The sequence below is a fragment of the Ambystoma mexicanum genome, chromosome 1p (assembly GCF_040938575.1).
Source record: "Ambystoma mexicanum isolate Mex_15411 chromosome 1p, UKY_AmexF1_1, whole genome shotgun sequence".
Taxonomy (NCBI): domain Eukaryota; kingdom Metazoa; phylum Chordata; class Amphibia; order Caudata; family Ambystomatidae; genus Ambystoma; species Ambystoma mexicanum.
Window position 1 is genome coordinate 528867888 of NC_090921.1, and position 19489 is coordinate 528887376.

Below are 19489 nucleotides of genomic sequence, written 5' to 3' on the forward strand. Positions count from 1 at the left end.
GCAGATTCCACAAGCCTCAGAAGGGATACATTATTTACCGTAATCGTATATCTGATGCTTGTATCTGCTTAGATTCACATGTGCCCACCTTCCTCCCCTGAGAGAAGGTGCATAGATGTTTATGAGCTTTCTGACTATATCTGCTTGGATACAACTGTACTCGCACTACACTTCATGAACCTTATTTCATATAAAGAAGCTATTATCGCCTAACATAGTGTATGGGCATTCCTTTGTGGGGCTTGGAGACTGTACTTAAGAACCAGCTTGCATCATCTTATGAGTGCTTAAGCCTTGGTTGCTTGTGCAAGCTACAATATAGAGAACCTTGGCTGGGATGCTTTGTGCCTTTGTCCCAACCAAATAGAGGACCGACGTACAGATACCCCTCTCCAGTCTTTACACCTCCCTAGCTGCACGGAGCAGTCCTCTGTTCACCACCAGGAGGTCTCTTTGAAAGCAAGCTACTCTACACAGCCCTGTGGCAGCCATCTTGAACTTTGCCGCTCACTCAGGCAGGATTCCCCCACCTTCTTTGCGCAGACACACTTTCCACCATTCTCATGGCAAAATGTAAGGCCACTCCGCGGCCCACCAGATTTTCTCTGCACCTCTCCGCAGAGACGACATGGAGAAAAACTATACTTTGGGGATCTACTGGGCATGTAGCGGGAGCTCCCTTAAGCTGTGTAAGCCCTCATTTGCCTATTGGCCATGCCCCAGCACAGCATAGTCCATTCTTGAAAGGACTAGTGGTTCGATGGCTTGTGAGGAATAGCATACATTGCCAAATTGAGCAGAGATAGTTGAAACATTTCTTTACTCGTGCATGATTTATAGTTCCAAGCCAAGCCTATGCGTGTTGAGACTTTGCGAGGCATATTGCAAGTGGTAGTGTTTTTCCTACAGTTGGATCTAAGGCAAGAAGGAATGTTTTGATTAAGGTTTCATCAAAATGTTTTTGTTTGGTCTTCCTTTATATTGCCCATTGTTGATTGTTGTCCAATTTATGAAATGCTTTAGAAATGTGTGTGATGTAATTGCTTCAGTTGTATATATCTGATCATCAAACACTTGTGTAAACGTTTCAGTGAATGTGGCCTTGTTTGTGTCTTCCTTAGAGAGGCCTCTTCAGCTTCTGCCATCAAAATGTCTGCAGCAGTCCTAATAGAGGTTGAGACAGCTAGCCAGACCTCCGAGCCAGCCAGCCAAGCTTCTGAAGAAGAGGAAGAGGTGCCAGTCACAGATATTTATTTTGTAAGCCTTTGTCCTCCGTTTTCCACAATTTATCCAAAGCAATTCTATTTGAACGCCTGTTAGTCTAAATCCATTTTTTCCATGCCAGCACCAGTTTTACATTTGTGTCAGGAGGCTGCAATTTGAAAGTGAATTTTCCAGCTGTTGAAACACCTTCTGTGCTGGGTTCTCATATGGAACTTAAGGACAGGCCCATATGCAGAAGAGAACATAGAAATGTACATTCTTTTGCTGTACATATATCTCAAAGCCCTCTGTTTCAACTATGGGAACACTGTGCCACCTTGGATGTGGATTGTGCATTGTGCCTAACTGGTGTAAAAGTAAGTTGACGCACATCTTTCCTGCTGGACACTCAGCTACGTGAGATCCTTACCAGAGCTCCTCTGGAGAGTCTGAAAGAGTTTGCCTGCTGGAAGGCCAAATCCGATAAGTTAAGTGTTGGGAAAGATGGTCTTTCTGCTGCTTTCCAACCATAGACCTCTATGGAAACCGCCAACTTCTTGCTGTTTTGTACCAGTCTTGGCTTTTGGAGGCAAGTGAAGTATTTTTACTTCACTTTCCTTGCTGAGCACATCTGTTTTGAACTCACTGATGAGTCCCTATGTCTATCGATGTAGGAGAACTCTGTTCTCCATTGTGAAATTCTATTTTTATTTCAGACTGAGCTCTTTACCTTACAATGAGGTGTGTTAGGGAAAATTTGTGTCTCTATCACTTCTTCATAACTTTGTGTTTACTTGTCCAAAAAGGGGTGGTGGCCTTTTTCAACCGTTTTTCTTGTTTACTGCACATTTGCTCTTTACACTTAATGCCTTTTACAGGGGTGTGTGTGTCTGTCTCCCGGTCGGTACTGTCTGGTCCCAGTGCCCACCCATGCCAAAGTATGTTTGTTGCTGGGCCGATGTGGTGGCCAGAGACTGTTCATGATTGGACAGCCCCAGCCAATTTGAATGGAATGGAGCTGAACTTGAACATGGTGTGCTTTGGGGTGATTCCTGCTCAAATCCTGGATGAAAGGACTCTTGCATCCATTCATTATCTCCACGTTGTAGTCGAGACTCCTCCAAAGAGGAGCATCCTGGTGAAGACACAGAAGCAAGACTTCACAACCTATTGCCTTCAACTGTCTGGGCGAAGCCCTGACCTTTTGCAGACGATCTGATGAAGGCCTTCGATGCTTTAGCCCTTAGTCTCGACACCTGCTTGAGGATCCTGGCATTGGAACCCTAAGAAAGGACCCCAGAACCATCCTGTGTGCTGACAATCTTCCTCTTGGGCTACCTGGCTGCATTAGTCACTGTCCTGAGTTCAGACGTGTGTAACAAGTAGCCTCCTCCTACAGTTGCAGCTCTCCAGCACAAGGGTCTTATAATTGTTATTTTATAACACACTTAATACCAGTGAGTGGTTTCTAAGCACGGGATTGGGATTCAAACCTTTTCTGCGCAGTGTTGTCTTGCTTCCAAGACAAATGTGTTGCCCCTGAGCTATCCTTCCTCCCTCGCCTTATAGAATATGCACCTTTGTTTCTATCACAAGGGTCGTCTTCCACTAGTTTCTTCAAATGGTCATCCCTTATCTCTGCCCGCACCATGTCCTGTGGGTCATTGACAACATGGTGGTCATTTATTCGTCATGCCAGGTTCTTCCAGCTATCCAGTTCCAGGAACCATGTCACCAGAATCTGGAACCGCCAACTAGCCAGACCTAAATTCTGATACCTAAAGTGACCTCTGCAACCAAGACCCGTGGACCTCTTCCAACAGAAACAAGAACGGACAAAGGAGGCCAGCGATTTCAGAAGCTGCCTAAATGGTCCCTGAGTGAATCGGAGCACAAGGGATGAGTAAACATACATGTCCTACCCATCCCTACCTCTGTGGTTTCATGTGCATAAAAAAAGTCCTTACCCTACCTCTCCCTTGCCTGACCATGATCTGTGGAGCTCTGGTCAAGCGTCCCCCTTTGTGCCCTCTAAGGTGGTTGGATTGGAAAGAGTTTAAGAACCTTTCGTCAATTGTTCTATTACATTAAAGCACTAACAAACTGCCTACAACCACTCTGAAAAGAACTCCTTTGGGACCTGTGACTTTTAAGGGCACTACACCCCTTTTATTCTAGCTAGGGAAGGACTATTTATGGTGCAGTTCCCTATTGTAAAGGGCTGTATATAGCATTTTAACTACTTTCTCTCCTGCATATTTGTTCTCTGAATTGGTTCTTATTTCTATTATAAGAAATAAGAACCAATTCACTTGCTTTGATACACTGTAGTTGCTCTGATTGTTTAACTGATTCTAAAGTAAAGTGTAAGTCCTCTTTAGTCAGATCACCCCAAAAGTGAATGTGACTAAAATAGTAGTGAATGTTTCAGTGTAATGCTTATCTATGGTTTTTAACTTCTAAGTGTTTGTCTAAGGCCTGATTAAATAATTGTATTTGTATACATTCTGGCTAACTTTTGTTAAGAGCTTCCTCTGTGTACTTAACCCTTCACAACTCTTACTCTCCTACGTCTAAGCCTTGCTGCTCAGTCATTCTACCCAGATAGAAAGGGTAGTTTAGTGGACAATAAATGTGCGTCAGACCACTGGCAGAAGATTCAAACAGAACATTTGTGTTAACTTAAATGAAAGCCTGCCTTATCTGACCTTACTGCTATCGTGACGTTCCCTATCTTAAACTGAAATACCTAAGGTGCTTGTCAGAATGCATTGTCAACATAAAAAGGTCTATCCTCAGTCTGAAACCTAATCAAACTAATTGGCCCTACCGCTAAACACAAATTATAACAAAGTAAATGCTCACTAGGTTTAGGAACTTGTAGTGAATCCCCTCTTCACTCAACAGTTCTTGAAAAAGAAATATTCCTTGAAAAGAAACGTTCCTCACAGTTCTGTTTGTTCACTGCCAACAGTCTCTTGTACAAAAGTCACTCTGTTTTATGATGACGATTCTTGAAAACACAAATCGCTTCTCAAGTCTTTTACCATTGGCTGGTATTCCTATAGCGTAGATGTTTCACAGAAGCAGAAAAAAGGTTTCTTTTCTCACTCACGTCCAAATACTTGGTATATGTCTCGACAGCCCCCTTTCCATGGCAACTACTCCTCCTCTCAGGGTTGTAGTCCGTAATTTTAATTTGTTCAACTTTCTCTCTTGGGCCTCCTGGCCCACCTTGTCAGTATTTTGGCTTGATTGCAGTAGACCTTTTAATGGGGCTTCTAGCTCCTTTGTACCCTGCTCGAGTATTTCCCCAGGTTTACTCTCCCGTCTAGTCTTTATGCTCCCGTGGTTTTTATGGGGTCGATGACTAGCACTTTCAGAAGCGTTGCTTTCCTTGCATATCAACAGGTCTTGTATTCCCCTGTGTTTGTTGGCAAGCTTGAGCTCCCACAAGTCCAAACTGCATACCTAATGCTCTGTGGTATTCTCTCCAGGTTGGGACCGTGGATCCGGTAGCGGCAGACTCCCTCGCGTTCAGTCACTTTCCGTTGTTCTTCAGAGGCAGCTGTGATGAATCCTATGGATCCCTCACTGAACCCCTGCCTAAAGTCTCCTCCCAGGTGGCCAGGGAAGGGTAGACACCTCCTGATCCTGACCTTAGGGGGTGCAGAGGTGTACTGCGGGAGGATCACCTGAGAGGGGACTAGGTCCAGGGTGGTGAGGAGATCCCATTGGATGAGACACAGTATTTGTCCTTTAAAGAGAGAACCTTTTAAATTTGCCTGAACAGAACAGGTAATGGCTTATTTCCATTATATTGTGTCTGAACCACATATAGGATCTATGGCTCTGGGCACATATATTACAAAACCTGAACAAGGCTTAATAACAGAAAGATCCTTCAAGGTATTTCAGGATAAAAGTCCTCCTTACTCACAAAGGCGTAATGTAAAGGAATCTAGAAATATTGCCTTAAGTAAATAGACTTCCTCTGTAACAACGCATTCTAAAGGTTCATTTGTAAATTTCTCTAAGGGAAATAAATCTACCCCTTAAAATCAAGAAGTTACTTAAAATAACTAATTTTGTTGTTGAAGGCTTCAAGTCGCATAAGTACTGGGACGAAGAAGAGGACTGAAGAGTTATGCTGTAGTAGTAGTCAAGCAGTTAAGCCTAACAGCCCACACATGAAGAAACCTGGGAGGCATAAAAGGCCTCCTCAGGTGTAGGCAATTGGAAGGAGCTGGAAGTGTGACTGGAGTGCGTGCAGTAGTATTAGAGGCAGAAGGAAGAAGGCACAGTGTTGGAAATCCAGGCAGAAGTAGACGAACCAGAGGGACGCAGGAACGTTGATGCAGCAGATTTCACCTGCTTGGTCTGTGAGGATCCAATTCCCCCAAACTCTGAAGTGCAGAGGCTGCGCAGTGGAAGTCGTGCAGGAAGGCTGCCTTTCCCCATGTGAGCCCAATTGCCAAAATTGCCATGCAAAAAGCGTGTCAGACAGAGGCGAAGAGCTGTTGTGAAGCCGTGGGTCTCAGGAGCGAGAGGGGCTTCTTTAATTGAGTGGCGGGACCGGAGACACCTTCAGCAAGTAAGGGTGTGGGTCCCAAGTGAAGGCAGAAGCAGTGGAAGTTGTGCAACACGTGGAAAGAGGATCACAGAAGCCTGTGAGTCCAACCTGGTTTTCGGATTCCTTGCACAAGCACTGCCGCCAACAGTATCCAGCTTAATATTCACTCGCGTATAAGCAGAAGCGAGTTGAAGTTGTTAGTTGAATTCTTAATAATGGGACAATGGAAAAGTAGCACTCGCATGTGATCGGATAACCTCTTTCCATCGCGTGAGAAATCAACTCTGCGAAAAGCCTTTGTTGAACATTTAAACTTTGCAAATCTTATAAAGAAGTGGTTGCATGTCATTGCGCAGAACAAACGTTACGAAAACGCCATTGTTGAATATTTAAAACTTGTAAAACCATATGAAGAAGTGGTCGTGAGTGCCTAATTTCGCTTCCCAAGGGAGAAGTGAACTTTGCCTCTTTAGTCATGCGAAAAACCATTGTTGATAAAAGAAGTCAAGTGTGTAAACATTGTATTTGCAGTTGGAGAGAGCAAGCCGTGCCCAAGCCAAGAGTACTCCCCTATTAAAACTGAAAATAGCCATTCTCAAAGACAGAAAACTATCTAACAATACTGTGAGTGAGGCCAATAGAAGTTAGCCTGTGCCTAAGATACAAGTGTGCAAGCATTACCTTAAGCCAAGAGTGGCACCAAGGCTTCTGGGTAATTGTTTGGGCGTACAGTTGTCGCAGAATAAAGGAAAAGTTGGGGAAGGGAAAACTTGCTGCTCCTGAAGATTGTTTGAAGTAGACAAAACCTTTATTTCCAAAGACTTATTATGAGAGAAGTGGGTCATAAAGGCAAACTTAGGTTGTTATTTTGGCAGACAGACATGAGAGACAAAGAGGCTGCCCCTTTTGAAGAGAGATATTTGGAGGAAGAGTGCCTTGCCTATTTGAAGGACCTTAAAGTGGATCTTGTCAGAACCTGTCTTGAGTCACAAAATACTGAAGTTGTGGTGGTATCACAAAATACTGAAGCTGTGATGGTATATCGAGTTTTCAGTGGATGCAAGACTTCAGTGGTACAGGTGAAGTGGAATACTATGAAACAAAATGGAATATGCTCATGGTAAACTCTAGTAGAAGTGAAGTTGTTGAAGTAGAAGCAGCAGCACTGTGAAGTCATCTTGACAAATATACCTATTGTGAATTCTAATCTTGAATAGAGACATAATAGCTGTTAATATGTGCGTTTCACTAACATTTATAGAAGTTGTGTTTCTTTTGAACTTTCTTCTTAGGTTACTGGAAGTGGTGGCAAAGCATTGTGGCGGGGAATAACATTGATGCTTTTTTGAGGAAGTGAAAAGTCTTTATTTCACCAAGAGGGAGAGCTTTGTTGTTGTTGGAACTCTGGTTAACAAAACCTTACCTTGACATTAAAACTTCAAGGACTGACTGGAGACTTTGCTACCTACCAGGATTTCCTTATTTCTTTTGATGAGCATTGTAGCTGAATTTACCTTTGAATCCTGGGGAAGGGAGTTCACCTAGGTTACTAAAAGGTTATCAAGAAACTGTGAATAGAATTGTTGGTGTTATTTTAAGTGCCATATAATTTACTTTATGTATTTGATTTTTAAATGTGGGGGCCTGACATCCTGTGTTAGTGTTTCCCTTTAGTTTTGTTATGCAGGTAAAACCTCATCAGTGTAGGGATAGTGAGGCGTTAAAAATCAATTATACTTTGTCCGCCTCTATTGCTGACCCCTCACACAACCTTCTAGGTTGTTCCTCTGTACCTTGATCTTCGACTTCCTCCAGTGGTGGCTTCCTCATGGGCTTGGCGGTGCTTCCTTGGGCCTTATCTGTTGTCAGACTTCTTGTGGGCTCGCTGGTACTCTCTCTGGGTTTCTCTGGCGGTAGGCTTCTCGTGGGCTTGCCAGTCTCTCTTCTTCTCCAGCATGGGGTCTGGCATGGATTCACATGCTCATGAATATTCCCCGTCGTCAGGCTGGGAATCCTCGGTAAAGAAAGAATATCAGTTTCAGTTTTGTTTCTGAACTGTCTTTCTACTAATAACCAATCACAGGTCTCTGGGTCATACTGCCCCCAACCAATGACTGCCCTCTACCTAAGCCCCTCCTCTGGCAGCCATCTTCAGATTTTTACCGCACGTTCAAGTGTTGGGAGTCCTCGTGCTGTAGCTCTCGAACTTTTACTGCGTATTGCGTTTTTTCAAAGAGTTTACTCTTATTTTCTCGGTCAATTCAAGCCTCAATCTCCACCGATCCTCCTTTCGATCTACGGGGAACCGTTTCGGAAATTTCGGCACCCCTCAAGGGCGGTTTTGCATTGAATTACACTTCTTGGAGGATTCTGGAAGACCTTTGAGGCCTACCTCAATTCGGACATGACCCAGGACAAAGGAGATTTGACGCCTACTGGATCCAAACTGTTCAGGAACTGCCCAGGATGTGGACTTCAGAACGTCTTTAAGGAGGACGAGCACTCCCGGTGCCTCTACTGTCTACATGCCGACAAGTTGCACGTGGAGGAGGACTGTGCGTTCTGCAAGAACATGTGCGTCCGGACTATGAAGGACCGTCGTAAACGACTTGCTGACTGGCTGGAGGCAAAGAGCCCAGCAGCAGGTGAGAAGTCGTCCGAGCGGTCTTCTAAGACCTTTGAGGGCACTCCGGCAACGGGGCCCAACAAAAGGCAAAGCACTGCGAGTCCGCAGGCACCGGGAGCGCCGTTGGATCGGGCTCCTCGGCTGCCAGGCAGGGCGCGATGTCAACGACGCCATCAACCACGAGCCAACGCTCTCTGGCTCGGTGAAAAGGAAGTCGGAGAACCCAGGTAAGCTTTGGGAGAAGCTCCGGTCGATCCCGACGGAGAAAGCCAAGGAGGGGTGAGGCGGTGACCCGCCCCTTAAGGTGAAGGCCTCAGACGCGCCCAAGGTCATGAAGGCCCTGATTCACCCAGCAAAGGCCTCGATTGAAGGAGTCATGGCGACCCTGGCGAAGCCTGCGGAGGCTACCCCAGTGGAGACGGCTCCCGGGCCTAGAGTTTCCCTGCCACCCTGGAGGGAAAAATCTTTCCAGCCTATCGAAGACCCCTGGGATGAGAAAAAGGGGGGGGGGCTTGGTAGCCCTAACGGACACAGATACCACTTCCGAGGATGAGCTGGCTGGCGTCAAGGCTATCCTGGACAAGAAGTTCGAGGAGGCCAGGACCTACGGGAAGGATCCGGACGAGGCGGACGTAGAGAGCAACGGTGGAGCCGACGAAGAGCCGCGGGCCGTGGCGGAAACAGAGCACACTGTGCCCCAGACGTTACTCCCGTTGCAACCGATGCCTACGCCACAGGACAAATCAGGGGCAATCTTGATGGCTTTGCACACCCTGTGTACGGAGATGAGGACAAGGTTGCCCTTACCCCCAGCGGACGATACAGCTGCGCCTGGACAGTCGGGGAGTCCACCGAACAAGCATAGGCGAGTTCATCCTCCCCTCCCTTCCAGCCTTCACCCCCATCCCCTCCTCCGATGGACAAGACAGAGACTGGGACAGAGATCGAGACAGAGACGGCGACAACGGAATGTATTCCCGTCACCCCTCCCCCCCCGCCCGGGCTATCCCCATGCTCCCGACGAAATTGGCTCCTTTGATCGCCAGGGCCTCAGAGCTGTTCCAGCTGTGCCCCGAGGAACAAAAGAAAGAGGGATTTCTTTAAACGACGGGAAGCCAAGAGGAAAACCGTACTTTCGGTCCCTCTGTTGGACGACATATGGGACGAGGGTCTGTCCCTTCTCAAGAACCCTTCCACGGTTCCTGCGAAGAGAGACCGGTACGAGAAGTCGTACCGGGTCCCGGATTTCGCTCCTATGTGCCTCAGGGCACAACTGACCCCAGATTCCGTAGTCTCCAAGGCAGCCAAGAAGAAAGCGGTAGGGGCGACGGCATCTGCCTCCACTTCACCGCCGGACAGCGAGGGAAAGAAACTAGACGCCATGGGACGCAGAGTCATCTCGTCGGCTGCGACTACCATTAAGGCGGCCAACGCCCTCGCGATCATGGCCCACTATGATGGGGAGCTGTGGCTCAAGATCGCCCCTATCCTGGACTTCCTCCCGGACGACAAGAGGGCGGAGGCCCTGGAAATCCTGCAAGAAGGCGAGGTGGCGTCGGATCACCCCATCACTGTAGCGACGGACATCACCAATACCGGTTTTCGTCAGATGGGCAACAGCGTTTACCGGCACGGTTGGCTCAGGTCCACCGACTTCCGTCAGGATGCGCAGACCAGGGTACTGGACATGCCCTTCGACGGAAACAACCTGTTCGGGAAAGCGGTGGACGAGTCACTACAGGCCATCAAAGCGGACACTGAGATGGCCCGTGCCCTAGGCACTCTTCATCAACAATGGCCGTCCTTTCGGCCCTCTGGAGGCAAATCTCAAGGCGCCTTCAAAGGATTCGGCAGCAGTTAATCTTTGTACCGCCAGGCTGCCCGTTCCTCGTCTCAGGAAGCTTACAGAGGCCGCAGCAAGACCGGTGGATATCGTCGTCATCCCCAAGGAGCCCAGGGTGGCAAGGCCTCGGCGAAACAGGATTGAACCAGCCGTGACGTCGGGCCCCCACCTAAGCACCCCGGTGGGAGGCCAGCTGGCGAACTTCGTCGGTGTGTGGGAGTCTGTCTTCACTGACCGTTGGGTTCTGGATGCCCTGGCCCACAGGCACACTCTGGAGTTTCAAAGAAAGTGCCCCCATTTCCCTCCTGTGGTCAGGAAAGAAAACCACGTTCCACAGCTGCTTCTGGAGGTACAAGCCATGCTGAGAAAGCGGGGCACGATAGAACTCGTCCCAAAGAGGCTCCGGGGCTCCGGAGTATACTCGTGGTACTTCCTCGTCCGAAAGAAGACTGGCGGCTGGCAACCCATCCTGGACCTTCAGCGCCTCAACAAATACATCAAAGCCCAGAAGTTCTAGATGGTTACCCTTCCGCACGTCCTGGGGCAGCTGGAGGAAGGTGACTTCCTATCATCGCTGGACTTGGAGGATGCTTACTTTCACATCCCCATACACAAAGGACATTGAAATATCCTAGGTTTCGTGGTCCAAGGGCGGCATTACCAGTTCAAGGCCCTGCCCTTCGGGTTGAAGTCGGCCCCACAGGTCTTTACCACGTGCCTGGCACCGGTGGCGGCGCGGCTGCGCCTGCAGGGGATACATGTTTACCCCAACCTGGACAAATGACTCATCTGAGCAAAGTCAAGTGAACTCGCCGTCGACCACACAGCGAAGACCGTCGTCCTGCTCACGGAGCTGGGATTCTCGATCAACTTTTGCAAAGTCCCACTTGGTACTGTTGCAGGACGCCCTGTTCCTGGGAGCCAGACTCGACACAGTGGCGCAGTTGGCTTCACCGTCGGAGGAGAGGACGAAGGCCATCCTGGGCAAGGTACAACGGCTGTTGACCATGGAAGTGGGCAGGGTGAGGTCCATCAAGTCCCTGCTCGGCAGGATGTCACCTTGCATCTATCTCGTGCGCCTGTGCAGGCTGTGGATGCGACCACTGCAGGAGTTCCTTGACGCCCGTTGGATGCAAGTGGAAGGGAGCTTCGAAGACTAGATCTCCCTCAACGAGACTTTCCGTTAAGCGATCCGGTGGTGGGGCACCCGCGCGCATCTCGCGGCAGGCATGGACTTCCAGACCCCAACACACCATGAAACAGTGACGACGGACGCCTCCCTGGAGGGCTGGGGAGTGCACACCGGAGATCTCCACGCAAGAGGCCTTTGGCTCCCGGAGGAGAGGTCCCTGCACATCAACGTCCTGGAGCTCAGGGCAGTGTTCTGGGCCCTCAGGTCTTTCCTTCCGTCCCTCAAGGGCAAAGTGGTGCGGATCTTCATCGACAACACCACCACAATGTTCTACATCCGGAAGCAGGGGGGCACCAGATCCCCAGCCCTATCCAAGGAAGCGTAGGATCTGTGGCACTGGGCCATCGCCCATGGGATGTTCCTGGTACCTTTTTCATTTGGCAGGAGTGAAACACACTGTCACCGACTCTTGCCACGAGTGGGAGTTTCGGCAGGATCAGGTGGATCTCCTATTCCGACGATGGGACAGTCCCCAGATTGACCTGTTTGCGACGGCAGCGAACACCAAGTGCTGGAGGTTCGCCAGCAGGTTTCCCCATCCGGGGAGCATGGGCGGTGCATTCTCCTTCCCCTGGGACGGCCTGTTCCTGTACGCGTTCTCACCATTGCCGTTGCTTCTGCGACTCATCAGTCAACTCAGACGGTCCCAGTGCAGGATGATCCTCGTCAAACCGGCGTGGCCGAGGCAGATATGGTTCCTGGACCTTCTGGACTTGTCAGCGTCGACCCCCCAGTCACACTGCCGATGGACACGGATCTTCTCACCAGGGAAGGAGGCACCATCCTACATCACGACCCAGGATTGCTGAACCTGCCGGCCTGGCTCCTGCAGCACTATAGTGCGGAGGCTATGATATCCCGGCGAACTGCAAGGAAGTACTTGCAAAGGCCAGGGTGTCCTCGACTCTTAAGTGCTATGGACATAAGTGGAAGAGGTTCTCTGTCTGGTGCCGTGCACAGAAGTTCAACCCTCTACGATTACGGCCCCTCAAGTGCTGCCATACTTGCTGTCGCTGGCCAAGGCGGGGCTGGCACATGCCTCCGTCAAGATCCACCTGGCGGCTATCTCCCGCTACACCAGAACTCTGGGGCGGTCATCGCTGTGGTCTCACCGCCTGGTGAAGGAGTTCATGAAAGGGCTGTTCCGCTCGTTCCCGCCGGTTAAGGCTGCGGCCCCAGCGTGGGAGCTCAACATAGTGCTGACCAGGCTCATGGGTCCCCCATTCGAGCCCTTGCATTCGGCACCGCTGAAGTTCCTATCGTGGAAGACAGCGTTTCTTTTTGGCCATCACCTCTGCACGACGAGTGGGAGAGATCCAAGCCCTCTCCTGTAAACCTCCATACCTGACATTCCACGAGACAAGGGTAGTGCTGAGGACGCACCCCTCCTTCATGCCCAAGGTGCCGTCGGTCTTCCATCTCAACAAGCCCTTGGTGTTACCTGTTTTCTTCCCGTCGCCTTAGTCGCCAGCTGAGAGGACTGTGTAATCGCTGGATGTGACTAGAGCGATGAAGTTCTAAGTGAACCGCACAAATAATTTTCGGAAGACATCAAAGCTGTTTGTGAACTTTGGACCTGTGACCCAAGGGAAGGCCCTCTCAAAGGCTTCCATTTCCAAATTGCTCCCTGGCTGCATCATGCACTGTCACCGGTTGGCAAACTGACCTTTGCCCGGCCACCCGAGAGCCCATTCGACCAGAGCTATCGCTGCTACTACGCCGTTCTTGTCTGGTGTGCCCCTGCTGGACATCTACAGGGCTTCTACGTGGAGGTCGACACCCACCTTCACGAGATTCTACAGCGTAGACCGGGATTCCAGGGAGGAGTCCAGAGTCGGCCAGGCAGTGCTGCGCAACCTGTTCGCTTTAAGGTGAGCCTGGTCAGGAGGTAAGAGATGCTTAATGTTGAGTTGTTGAAATTCTTAATGTTGAGCCTTGCCTCCTCCCGTGGTTGTGCATGTGTGTACTGCTATGTATTCTTGTATTCATGAGCATGTGAATCTATCCCAGACCCCATGCTGGAGAATGATCAAGTTACTTACCTGTAACTGTTGTTCTCCAGCATGGGTCTGGCATGGATTCACATGCGAACCCTCCCTCCAACCCCTCTGCGCGTCTTCTCTTGGTCCTACTGCCATTTCAAGTGCTACCACATATATAGATGGCTGCTAGAGGAGGGGCTTAGGTAGAGGGCAGTCATTGGCTGGGGGCAGTATGTCCCAGAGACCAGTGATTGGTTATTAGTAGAAAGACAGTTCAGAAACGAAACTGAAAATGATTTTTTTCTTTACCGAGGATTCCCAGCTTGACGACATGGAATATTCATGAGCATGTGAATCCGAGCTAGACCCATGCTGGAGAACAGTTACAGGTAAGTAACTTGTTCCTTATGGCTTCCTCCAGCTGCAACCTTCTCGTGGCCCTGTCTATCTTGCTGTGGATTAAACTGGCGGCAGCCTTCTCGTGGGCTTGCCTGTGTCCCCCTCTTGGGTTTTCTCTGGTGGCAGCCTTCTTGTGGGCTTGCCGGTGTCTCTTCTTCCTCTGTCAGCGTCTCTCAAGGTGTGAGGGGAGAGCCTTGTTTGGTCAACACTCCTGAGCTTGTGGAATTCCATGGGCTGCTCACCCACCACATACTCTGTCACTCTGCACTTTTCTAACCCAGCTGATTGACTCTGCGACAGCTGGTCTCTCCTTCGTCAGGTTGAGGATCAAAGGATTTTTATATGGGTATCTGAAATGAGAGACAGAGTTCAGTTGATTACAGGATTGCAGAGTTCAGTTGGGGTTAGCATTAACGTTAGACAAAAATAGGGTTTATCACTTTGACAATCTCCTTGGCTCCCATCTAGGCAGAAAACATGGGATTTGGGTAAAGTCTTGATAAGCACTTGGAGTCATTGTCCCCTAAGGGGGAGTCGCTTTCAACGAGATCCCTTTTTCCCAAAACCCTAAGGAGGGTCTTGCTTAGCAGGCTCACCACTGTGAAAAACCAGAAGGTGTTTCACTGCCCAAGCCCCAGGGACTCTTTGCTCAGGTCGCCCTGGCACGGCCTTCGCCTTTTGGACCAAGACCCTCTGGGTGGACAAGTGTGTTGGGATCACCTGAGTGAGAGGTCCTCGGGGAGTGGGGCAGAGACACCGGACTGAGAGATGCAGTATCCCCCTTCTTGCAGTTACCCACAATCGCACAACCCCTCTACCATTTTTGGACATTTACAAACACACATCTCCCCCCACCCCCATCTTCACATAGTACTGTGAAGAAGAGAGAATTGAGAGTCGTAAAGATTACCTGTATACAACGTCTTACGAGACAGAGGAAAGACTGCCACCAACCACCCTCATTTTGTCCCGCTATTGAGATCAGGCATAGTCAGGCACTTCATTGTAATTACTCCCAGCCGATTTCACTTGACTCTCCCAGGCAGCATAAAAGGCAGAGCAGGAAAGCACACTTTGAGCGAGTTGGGGATTCTGGAAAGTGCAAGAAGCCAGAGGAAGACCAGAAGAGCTACGGAGACCTGGAGGAGGAGAAAACCGCCCTGACACTGTGAGTTCAGAGGAAACTGCATCGTAGAGAAGGGAGCTGTACCTCCAGAAGGCAAGACCAGGGGCAGCTGGGAGTGCCTGGTGGTGCCCACAGCAAGACTCCTCCCATAGGCCAGGTGGGCGAGCTCAGGTCTTGAGGGCCAGGTGGAGAGACCCTGACCTCAGCTCCTGCAGCTCCCAATGCCAGAAAGTGACATTTTGGGAAGTAAGAGCGAAATAATTAGCCCAGTGCATTCTGGGACTAGGAATCCCAAAACTTTTTTTCTTTTTTTTGTTGTTGTTGTGAATTAAAAAAATTTGAAAGGAGGCTCGAGCCCTACTGAGGGAAGCCTTCTTTGTGAACCTTGAGAGCATGAAAGGAGGGGAGCTGCCCCTGACCGAAAACTTTGCTGAACAATGCAGCACTAGTAGAGATAGCACAGCTGGTGAGTTGCAGTGACTGAACTTTGGGAGGCTAGGAAAAGATACCATGGACAGAGTGGTCCGGCGCCACGTAGGTGCTCATTCCAAAGTCTCTGTTAGGTATCCAACTGATACCGAGTGTGAGAAAACGAATATTGAGATTGAAGTAGTCATGGAACGGGTCAAGCCAAATCCTGTGCACTTTCCCTCCCCTGGTGGTCTAGTGGTTAGGATTTAGTGCTCTCACCGCAGTGGCGCGTGTTTCGATTACGAGTCAGGGAAGGAACTCTTTTCCTGTGCCCCGCCTACCCCACTCCCGAGGAAGACCTTCAAAGTTGGCAAGCTGCTCCTCATTGCCACTCGCTCTGCTGTCAGATACTCGTCTGACATCTGCAACCTCCTCGAACTCATGGATCTCGATGTGCTCGCCATCACAGAGACATGGTTCAGGGATAGCTCTGTCACAAGCTTTGACACATTTCTCCCTGAAGGCTACAAAATCCTCTCTGCGCCCAGACCTAATGGTATGGTAATGTTTATTTATATAGCGCCTATACACAGGCAAGTGTTTCAAAGTGCTCAAGGGGGGGAAGGAACACAGGGGAAACACAACAGTCACTCGGAGCCCTTGAATTTCTGAGACTAAGGGTCTGCACAGGAGGATTAAGTGAATATGATACATTTAACAGTTTGGATGCAGCAAATAGGGCTGCCGGCGATTCTGTGTTTTTTTTATAGTGCACATTAACGGGTGACGACAAGGCAGAACAGACTATCTTCAGGCAGGGATGTATGCAGATCGTGCAAGTGCAGGAGGGAAAAGGAGGTGCAGGGGACCAAGTTCTCCCAGTCAGTAGAGCCTGGTGAAGTGCGGAGAGAGAAGCTCTCAGGGTTTTATTACAAGTGCAGTGGGGTGCAGGGCCTTGCAGCAAGTGCAGAAGGACATGCAGGGGTACCTGGGACCTGTGCGACTGAGGTACACCAGTCGGCCAATAAATAAGCTGTGTAGAAGGAGGGAGAGAAAGAGCAGAGAGGTAGGTTAGCAGGGTAGAGGGAGAGAGAAGGAAGAGGAGAAGAGGAAGGTCTTGAGGAATTTCCAGAACTTAAGATCAGGCTCAAGACGGAGCGTGGCAGGAAGGCTATTCCAGATGGAGGCGCCTGCTGTGGATAAAGATCTCCCTCCAAATCTATGCTTGGAGAACCGGCTCACTCGCAGAAGGTTGGCGGTAGATGAGCAGAGGGCTCGGGAGGGACAGTATTTAGGGAGGCAATGTTGCAGATAGGTAGGTCCCAGGCCCTAGAAAGCCTTGTGGACAATGCAGAGGGTCTTGAACTTGATCCTTGCAGCCACGGGGAGCCAGTGGAGTGATTTCCGCGCCCGAGAGATGCAGTCCCTGGGCTTAAGCCCAAGGATAAGTCTTGCGGTTCTGTTCTGGATGAGTTGCAGAGAGCGCAAGGCAGCAGCAGGGAGGTTGAGGAAGAGGCTGTTGCAGTAGTCCAGCCTAGAGAGAACCAGAGCTCTGGAGACAGTGAGCCGCTGAGGGAAAGTGAGAAAAGGTAGAATGCCTTTAAGGAGGTGTTGTTGATGGTTAGACTTTTTTGGAATGTCAGAAATGTGATAGGAGAAGGAGAGAGTGGAGTCGAAGATGACCCCAAGGTTTTTGGCCTCACAGGTAGGGTAGGTGCAGGGCCAAGGGAGGGCAGCCAGAGTGAGAGGGGGTTCACCTCTCCCCCCTCCTCTTCCTCACAGCTGACTGGCTGGCCGCCTGGTGTACCTCAGAGTCTCACAGGTCCCTGGCACCGCTGCCAGTCCTCTCTCGCACTTGCCTCGGGGCCCTGCACTCGCCCCACCCACTGCACTTGAGAAATGACCCAAGAGAGTGGCTCTCTCTGCACTTAACCCATATTCCACTGACTGGGTGCACTTAGACCTCCCCCTCCCTGTATCCGTCTGTGCACTGCACAATCGAATGTACTGTGATGGAAGATCGTCTGTCTGTCTGTTCTCCCCTGTCTTTACCTCTTAATTGCACTTGACAAAACTGCAGAGTCGCCACCAGGCCTATTTGCTGTGTCTCAACTGTGATTGTATTATATGCACTTACTCTGCCTGTGCAGACTATTATCCCTGAATTTCAAGAGCTCTGATTCGACTGTCGTCTGTCCCCATGTTCCCACCCTCCTTATGCGCTTTGAAACACTTGCCTTGTGTATAGGCGCTTTATAAATATACATTACCATTACCATCTGAAAGTCTTCGATAGTTAGATGAACATCACAATTGGTCCGAGCCCGGCTGAGGCAGACTAATTGAGTGAATGAAAGGGATCTGAGCCAGGCTGAGGAGGGTCCAGGGTGAACCGTGAATATTCTGAACATTGCTTTGAAAGGGATCTGAGCCTGGTTTAGGGGGATCCAGGTAAAAGAACATTTGCGTGTTGTTTTTGTACTCCAGCCTCTGAGTTAAGAGACTTGCGAGAAGCAAAGAGGCTTGGACACAGAAGGCCCTGAACTGAGAGAATTGAACTGTATCCTTGTCCTGCAGAAGCCAGAATGTGTGCCTCGCTTAGGTGAACCGCCTTGCCCTTTGCTGAAAACATGGCGAAGGGAGGCCAACAGACCAATCATCCTGACTTATCATTTAGTGAACACTTTTTTTCTTTTTCATGAACTTCCTCCCGCACTATTTGTAAATTAGTAGTAAGGATTGGCAATATTATTTTTTAGTATGGGCCTTTTTATGTTGACAAGACTCCACTAGGACTGCATTCTTTATTATTTTATGGTCGTTGCTTGCTCCCATCTTTAGATTTAGGTCTAGATAGACGCTTATCACACCCTTGTGAGAGTTCAATAAACACCCTTGAACTGTTGTCACTTGTCTGTCTTACTATTGCTATCATGCGTTCCTTACACCACACTAGTATCAATGGCCGAAGCCTCACTCAGTGCCTTCCCGCAAAGCCATAAAAACCACTCTGTTTGCCTGATCAACACCTCAGTCCCCGGGACTACTCGCCACATCTCTTGATAAACCTGCAAATGTACCTGCCACTAGCTGACTGTATTCATTTGCTACCAATGTAAAATCTGTATTAATGTGCTACCAATGTAAATAAAATATGTAAAATGTAAAAAAAATACTTTGTACCTCCCTGCAACTAAGTTCCCTACAAGTAACAGTGCCACAATGCCCATGGGTTGTTTGTGCGCTATACAAATGTATAAAATAAAATAAATGGGGGTGGCTCCCCCTTGGGGGAAGGGGAGAGGAACAAATACCCTGGTTTGTCACACTAGACATTAGTGTCTTTCCCTGTTCACCAGGATAGGGTGGCCACTCAGAATCTGTCCACAGGGCTGACTCTGAAAATCCATCTTAACATTAACTGCACCTTTATTTTTTAGAGCACGCCAATAGGGGGATGCCTTTCCTAGGAGTTCCTGTGCTGCGAGGGGTCGGTTGTATGCTCATGCTGGGGCCCATCCCGAGGCCTCCCATGCTACTGTTACTTAGACTAAGGAGTTGGCTGACTCTACCGGCTTCAGCACTGAAGCTTCTTACCGCTCTAACACCGGACAATAATCTGAGGGGTCTTCTGGCACTAGTACCAGGTCTCGGTCTGAGGGGGTGCCTGTATGTGTGGCAATTACGGGAGCTATGTATGAAAGCGCAACGCCTTATGTAGCTCGCTCCAAGTTCCTTAAAGGTACAGAGCCCTCTGTCAAGGGTCCATCAGGCCTTCTCACCAAAGCTCTGTGCGGGAGTCACAGTTCCTATGTACTCTTGCAGTTCCTGTCTGGGCAAGCTCTGTCAAAATTGCAGTTAGGCTCAAAGTCTACGCTGTGTTCAGCTGAGGCACACTCACCTTCCTCTGGGTACTAGTCACTCTGAGATTGCCACAAACCGGCAGGCAGACCCGGCTGACAGTTGTATTCCAGTCATACCACTTGCAGGCAGGATTTCTCCCAAAACGTGGAGTGGTTTCCCCATCAGCATGGTGCCCCTCTACCTCAAGTTCCCTGCATTACTCAAAGGCATGGGCTTCTCAGTCTGGACAAGCGCCCTGGGTGCCATGCACAGCTACTTGGAATCCAGCTT

General features: G+C 49.4%; 1 protein-coding gene across 5 annotated transcripts in view; it reads left to right on the plus strand.

The window, feature by feature from the left end:
* PIP5K1C (phosphatidylinositol-4-phosphate 5-kinase type 1 gamma) overlaps positions 1 to 19489 on the plus strand; it is a 1345879-nt gene that overhangs the window by 1087300 nt on the left and 239090 nt on the right. For all 5 annotated transcript variants that reach the window (XM_069649430.1, XM_069649429.1, XM_069649432.1 and 2 more), the window contains exon 16: positions 1122 to 1257. In XM_069649430.1, coding sequence (XP_069505531.1) covers positions 1122 to 1257 — 136 coding nt within the window. The remainder of the gene's footprint in view (positions 1 to 1121; positions 1258 to 19489) is intronic.